Source organism: Apostichopus japonicus, chromosome 3 (assembly GCF_037975245.1).
Source record: "Apostichopus japonicus isolate 1M-3 chromosome 3, ASM3797524v1, whole genome shotgun sequence".
Lineage (NCBI taxonomy): Eukaryota > Metazoa > Echinodermata > Holothuroidea > Aspidochirotida > Stichopodidae > Apostichopus > Apostichopus japonicus.
In genome coordinates this window covers 924,801-932,043 of record NC_092563.1, presented here as the reverse complement: position 1 = coordinate 932,043, position 7,243 = coordinate 924,801, and the positions used below count along the sequence as shown (strand labels likewise).

At 37.4% G+C, this 7,243-nt stretch overlaps 1 protein-coding gene across 4 annotated transcripts; it reads right to left on the bottom strand.

Moving 5' to 3' along the window:
* Nucleotides 1-6: 6 nt before the first annotated feature.
* On the bottom strand, nucleotides 7-6,764 carry LOC139959014 (bolA-like protein 3). 4 transcript variants are annotated; one of them, XM_071956516.1, is made up of 4 exons: nucleotides 6,609-6,764; nucleotides 3,582-3,708; nucleotides 2,433-2,521; nucleotides 7-1,974 (listed from the first exon to the last, which is right to left on the bottom strand). In XM_071956516.1, the coding sequence occupies exons 1-4, from the start codon at nucleotides 6,636-6,638 to the stop codon at nucleotides 1,897-1,899; spliced, it is 324 nt and encodes a 107-aa protein (XP_071812617.1). In that variant the 5' UTR covers nucleotides 6,639-6,764; the 3' UTR covers nucleotides 7-1,896. The 4 variants fall into 4 exon arrangements, with proteins under 4 accessions (XP_071812617.1, XP_071812625.1, XP_071812634.1 ...); XM_071956524.1 differs by having other exon boundaries at nucleotides 3,582-3,705; nucleotides 6,609-6,725; XM_071956533.1 differs by having other exon boundaries at nucleotides 6,553-6,701.
* Nucleotides 6,765-7,243: the final 479 nt, after the last annotated feature.

The following is a 7,243-nucleotide window of genomic DNA, read 5'->3' as shown; positions in this document are numbered from 1 at the left end:
CTTCAGTTATGTATTGTATTTTTATTGTACTTTCAAATCAGACAAACCTGCTTTGTCAAACATCTTTTCTATAAATTGCACATTGTTTATCAAATTAACAGGATTGCCAAAAGAACACAACCTAAAATCTGCAAGGTTAAACTTAAAACATTTGACTGATGGCTATTATTTGACACACTAAATTAAATCACTGTATACTCAGAGCTCTGTTAATAAAAGGAAAAGATTATAGAGCTCATCATGAAATACACAATGATTATCCCTTAATTTTAATCTTAACTGAAAAAAGTCTTGTTTCAACCTCTAGAACCCTTTTTTATTCCTATAGACTAGAGGCCCCCCCCTCCCTTTTGGCAATTTCCCATTTAGCCTCACCGACTCATGAATATTATTGAGGTCAAACTTGTTGCCACAAAGAGCATATAATTATATATGGTTACATCACATCACCAACGCATATTGGACATACTATTGTCCAAGGGATATTCACATTTTAATTATTTTATGTTAAGCCCAGCCCACTCATTAATATTCATGAGATGGGAACCACAAACAATAGGGCACATCTACACATCATGGGGCATCTACCTACCCAGTATGACATTGATTCAACTTGTTGGTCTTGAGATATTTGTGTTTACAAGCTTTTGACTGCGATAGCACTCTAGCCATGTCCATTTATGTAAAATAATGAGATTGAATTTCTTGATTATATGACCATGCACCTATCATCAACTGACATCACCAAACCATGTATGAACTAATCGAACATACAGTTAAAATATATGGTTGCAGAGATATTGCTGTTGTACTGGCCGTTACATACACACCCTTGCACACGCACGCAAGCTGGCTGTCACATACATACACACCAGCACGATTTGCAACTTCATCTCTCCAACCCCTTAAAGGTTGTCAGTATTGGCCCTGATTTGAGCAGGCCAAACAGGTTTCACTAGTACTTCCCTAGAGGCTCTGATTCTTAACGTTATTCCCAGTGATTGAGGATTATTATAAAAGAAAATTTAAATGCGGATTACTATGACAGTGGCAGTAAAATGCTAAACCTAAAATTTGAGCATGGGTGGCCATTATCAGACATTCTAGCATATCTTTGAGCCATACTAATGACTGTTAAAGCAATGAATATGCATTGCTGAGATAAATGTCACTGTGAATCTCTTTACCAACACTGAAATACTCTGAGATACAGAATGGTCCAATACATGAATTTCATGCTAGTAAAAACTTTATGATATTTTTGTGGCTAAGAGAAGAGTGAACACTACACTATTAAAGTTTAATTGCTCTGACAATGCTACACCCAAAATTCTTCAAATAAACGTGGATAGTCAACAAAATTAACCAACCAATATTTAATAATACATTTTGTATATTCAAACAAAGTTTTCTATATACAGTACTTTCCTAAAAAATATTCAAATTGGTTAAGGTTCATATCTGCAATCAGTGCTAATTGTCCGAAAACTAAGAGGGACTTTTGATAAATGTGGCAATGCTCATACAAATGTTTGTATTTACCATGGTTTAAACTTGACGGAGGAAAAATATGTTAAGAACAGACACAGCACAACTGAATAGAAATTTAACCAACATTGATATACATAATTTCATCTGAAAATGTAATGTAATATTGCTTGTAGTTTTTACCCATATGTTCTTATTGTGGTATCAATTGAGTGTCAAATCTAATGTTTGAATTAATCCAATGATGTTATCCAATCAGTGGCTTATGTTTGATAGTTAAACATTACATGTTTAGCTGCCATCCTGTATTGAACAGTATCATAACTTGTCCCTGGAATTCTCCACTCCTTCATCGAGTTATAACAGCAGCAGATTCAACAGGTAACAACTGGTCGTGTGAGGACTTGGTCATCCTTTGTTACTCTCAGAGGGCACAGTGGTAGATATCCTTAAACCATGCATCTGTTTAACTTCTTCAGCCAAAGCCTTCCAAATGGGAGGGAGGGGAGAGAGATATGATAAAGTAATGAAATATCTCCCATAACTGTCAGTTTTTGTTGAGTCAAGGGATAAAGAGTAGACATATTACCAAAACCACTGTTTTCACAACAGTTCCCCCAACTCCCCCTCTCCTCCCAACCCCCTTTGCCACGAATCCCCTCCAAACCCCATTACCCCTCCCAACCACATGCCCCCAATTCCCTCTCCCAACTCCCAATTCTCTCCCCCTCCCAACTCCCTCAGCCTCCCAACCCCACTCCTCTTCCAACCTCTGAATCCCCCAAATCCCTCTCCCTGCAATTCTCTCTCCCCTTTCAACTCCCAACTTCCCTCTCCCCTTTCAACCCCCAACTCCCTCTCCCCTCCCAACCTCTGAATCCCTCTCCCTCCCATCCCCCAAATTCTCCCCCTCCCAATCCCCCATGCCCACCCTCAATCCTCACCTCAGTCACCATCCTGTGTTGAGCTACGAGCCTCTTCCCGTTGAAGTCTGATGACTCAATATTAACTTGGAACATGGCACCACAACCCCCTAAAGAAAAGTATAGACAATACTTGAAACTTCAAGACAGAGAAAATCATGGTATAGCATTAATTAATATGATGCAGATACATTATGAAAATCAAATTATTTAAACAATATATTGGTTGTAGCATGAGGTGACTGTCAGTGACATCGCCAAACATTTGTTAGTGGAAGGGAAGGGGGGAGGGAAGGGGTCACACCTGAACTTATGACTTTGCAATCAAAATGTTAGCCACTCATGTCCGAATTCATAATCACCATTCACATTGTACCAGAATACAAACAAGCAATCAAATAGACTTCACTATCAAAGAGATAACCGAGCATACACATAGCAATCCAAGCAGCAGCTACTGATCACTCTGTATATAAACATAGTCACAATTCACATTGTACCAGAATACAAACAAGCAATCGAATACTACTTCACTATCAAAGAGATAACCGAGCATACACATAGCAATCCAAGCAGCAGCTACTGATCACTCTGTATATAAACATAGTCACAATTCACATTGTACCAGAATTCAAACAAGCAATCGAATACTACTTCACTATCAAAGAGATAACCGAGCATACACATAGCAATCCAAGCAGCAGCTACTGATCACTCTGTTTATAAACGTAGTCACAATTCACATTGTACCAGAATGCAAACAAGCAATCAGCAGCAAGCAATCGAATAGACTTCACTATCAAAGTGATAACCGAGCATACACATAACAATCCAAGCAGCAGCTACTGATCACTCTGTATATAAACATAGTCACAATTCACATTGTACCAGAATACAAAGAAGCAATGGAACAGACTTCACTATCATAGCAATAACCTCTTACAGCATACACATAGCAAACCAAGCAGCAGCTACTAATCACTCTATATATAAACGTAGTCACAATTCATATTGCAATCTATATAGCAGTAAACGATCACTAAAGGTTGTAGTCATAACTCAACATTGCAAAATGAATTCACTCTGCAAATTGAAGCGGCTGTCCATGATCTCTGCTATCGTAGTCATGTTTCATACTGCCCGACCAGGTAGAGTTTCTCATAACTTTACCTGAGATATCTTCAACATTTATGGTGACTGCATTTGGGAATCTTTCCTTCAGAATCTTTGTAAGTTTCAACTCCCCTTCTGCGCCGTTTGTGTTTGCGGATAACCATCTTGAACGGAGGAGGGGCTGCTATATAAACAACAAAAGAGAAAAATATAACCATGAGCAACAACTATGTAATAATAATTCAACTTTATAGTCATTTCCAGAGTTAAAGACAATCATACAAACATCAATTCAAAAAGCATGTTAAAATAAGAATCTACTCTCAGAAAGGTTTAACGGTGGGATCTCTGAATCTCAAGTGCCAAAATCTTAAACGGGTAAAAATAAGTATTAAGTAAAGCAAATTTACATGGGGTTGTAAATATTTCAGGTTGTGAGATATTAACAATATGAATTTATTTGATGATAGAATATTTTTTTCTTTAAATATCTTCGGGTTTTGAACACCAATCTCCATTTTTCCCTGTGCAAATCTCCAGGTTTGCAACCGAATTGAATGTTATACCTTTAACAGGGTTTTCTAAAGGTAAATAATTGTGAAATGAAAGAAAGTTGATGAAAATACTTAGTTTTAGTTGAAAACACTGTCTCACATACATTTTCAAAGGTTACTTTGTTACTTCATGAACTGTAACACTGTAGGCAGTTGATGGTACTATGAGTTTGATATTTTTACAATATAGGGTTGTTCTAGTTTTCTGTATTTTTCTCTCCTCTTTTATTACCTAGACTTCCAGCAATGTCTTGACTTATTCCTAGCATTCAAAACTTGGCAAAATGTATTATGGAATGTAACTACCATTCAGTCTAGTATTTTTCCAATGTTTCCGATATCATAAAGAAGGACATGCATATTTCTTTCTGTGACTGTAGCAGAGATCGCATAGACCAAAGTTAGTACTTGCTAACTGGCACCTATACTCTATAGTTGCAGCCAACCAGACTTTCAACAGCAGATTTACAATTTTCTATTCCAAAAATAAGGACATGTGACAAACAGGGAGAATTAGGCAAAATCCACTTTAACTAAGATAACCGTATAAAAGGTAACACAGCAACCATTTTGGGGTATTTACACATCACCTTAGCAGTAAGAATTAATATACAGTAGGCTACATACAATAAATGGTTTCACTAACATTGCAAAACGCTATGGCATAAACATTTGATAATGAAAAGTGAATTGTAATTTCTCCACAATTCTAACACTGATAAAACCAAAATGTGGCCCATTTCTGATCTATATCTAGAAAACAGTGAGAATCAAATTTTGCTGGGACATTAAGCCTAGCACATCACATCAGGAGAGACTCCATGTAAAACAATCAGGGGTTACAGCACTAGCACCATCCTCGGCACACTCAATATTAATATATTATCGGGGTTAACACTTATGTATTTCTTTATCCATGCAGCTCTATTCTGAATGTAATATTCTTGATGATAGATATACAAGAGATGATTCAAAATGGAGTTGTTATTGCTTTGACTTCTGTATTCAGAGTGCCTCATTATAATACATGCATTGTTCTTAACTACTTCTACTAACAGGTGTCATATACAAACATTCTGAAGAGTGACCACAGACTGTTAGCATTTTCAGATCCCTCCCCAAACACGACAATGACTCATGAGGCATGAACAGCAATTGGATAGCAAAGCCCACTATGGCTCACATTCCTTGCAGTTGCACCTACACTAATATTAATATTAATCATAATATACTGAATACTACTATGGTTATACTAAGGCTATATATTACATACCTAACGTTGGGCTATATATTACATACCTAACATTGGGCCTGTAACTTTACCACATATATCTTTTTTTTCTTAGGTTGAAAGACTTTCGTATGTTTTGCATCCATTTTACAGAGATTTCCATAATTTCTGCTTTCATTTTGTTTGTATAATCTAGCCCTACATGATGGGCTAGTTGGTCTCTCTCAGACATTTTGGCTAGTTCTGAAGCACTAAATTCTTTAAATTTGTATACGTATTTTGACGTCATAAAAGTGAACAGCGCCGCCAGCATCAAAGGAGACAACAACATCGAAGGAGACAACAGCTTCAAAGTAGACAACAACATCGAAGGAAAACAACATCGAAGGAGACAAAAACCTCAAAGGAGACAACAATATTGAAGGAGACAACAACATCGAAGGAGACAACAACATGATAACAGACAGCATAGAAGTACAAACAACATAATACATTGCCCTTTCGGGATTCCATAAGGTTGGTGGTTACAATAACAGAACATATTGTGGTTGCTACAGGGTGGTGTAAAATACAATACTGTAGAATGAGTACAATATTTAAACTGAACGCTTGTTAAAGCCCACACACATTGTTTTAGTTACCTTACCTATATCACCAGTCTCAGCACATTCATTATGTCACTCAAAGGTTTCCCCCTCCATTCTATGTAAAATCCACCTCAACTATTCAACGCACAACCAGTTAGCCAAACGGCACACAGCACCAGTCGCTGCTGTACAAACCATACCAGGTATATGGTAGACAGCATCGGTCACTGCTGTACAAACCATGCCAGGTATACGGTACACATTCTCAGTCGCTGCTTTATAAACCCTGCTGTGTATACGGTATGTATTTTAATATCATTGCATGCACTGAGCTGGAGCTGTGCAAATCTGTAACACCTGATAGGCCTATGTAAAACAGGGCAGGTCTGTCGATGCCATACCTAGGCTGAGTTTGCTTACACTTTTACAGTGTTATCACTTTATACCGATACAAATTCTGTTAAACATGTTCCTTAAATAGGATGAGACCTAGTCTGTTGTAGTCTCACTCTAAATTGAAGACGTATACGTTAGGCTATCGTCTGAAAATAGGTAGACCTAAGCAAGCCTAACTTAGGCCTAGCATAAGCGCTAAGAAAGAGTCAAACTTAGCGAGAGCTGCCTTTAGTTTGGTACCGAAGAGCACTGATACTAACTTCGGCGACATATAATTGCCACATTAACACGAATAAAAAGGCACTCCAAGTATTACCACACTTTTCTGGAAAAATTGTCGAAGCATCTTGGTTGAGACTTTGATGGTCACGTTTCCCGGGTCGTGCAGTCGTAAGATGTTTATAAATATGATGGTCTATATAAAAACGAGTGGTCACAAGCAGAGTAAACTGAAATGCTAGAATAATTGCCCCTCGACAATTGTCGTAAGGGCCTAAGATGATTTTTTTCAAATAAAAATACTTACAAAGTTCATAATTTCCCCATAGGATTTTTAATTTGATACATGGTTTATTCAAGTTGATCCAACTCCTAAATATTTGATGGAAAGTTGCCGTAGAATAACACTAAGTACGTTAGTTGATTAGCATGACAGGTGCCGTAAACTGGTCAGGTATAAAATAGAGGGATTTAGACTGCTAAAATATTGCATAATATCCAAGTAGGTTTTCTACTGCGGTGATTGGTCGGTTCAACAAACTTTTTATTTTGGACGTAATGAAAATCGAATGCCAGCCATGGATCGGACGCCTTTCTCCATTTTGCATGTGATGGCTGTCATTGAAAGGGACAATATTGTGGCAGACAGCGTAAACGTCCATTGAAGATAAATATATTCAACGCCTTTAATAGGAACAAATCTCGTCTCAATATCTCGTCCCTAACTCGACA

What these genes read in the sequence shown, in the direction of transcription:
- LOC139959014 (XM_071956516.1), bottom strand. Translation starts at nt 6,638, where the DNA reads ATGCTTCGACAATTTTTCCAGAAAAGTGTG. An exon ending in AAATGTTGAAGATATCTCAG is followed by an intron (nt 2,522 to 3,581) that starts GTAAAGTTATGA and finishes ACTTTTCTTTAG; the next exon opens with GGGGTTGTGGTGCCATGTTC. An exon ending in AACACAGGATGGTGACTGAG is followed by an intron (nt 1,975 to 2,432) that starts GTGAGGATTGAG and finishes CCCATTTGGAAG; the next exon opens with GCTTTGGCTGAAGAAGTTAA.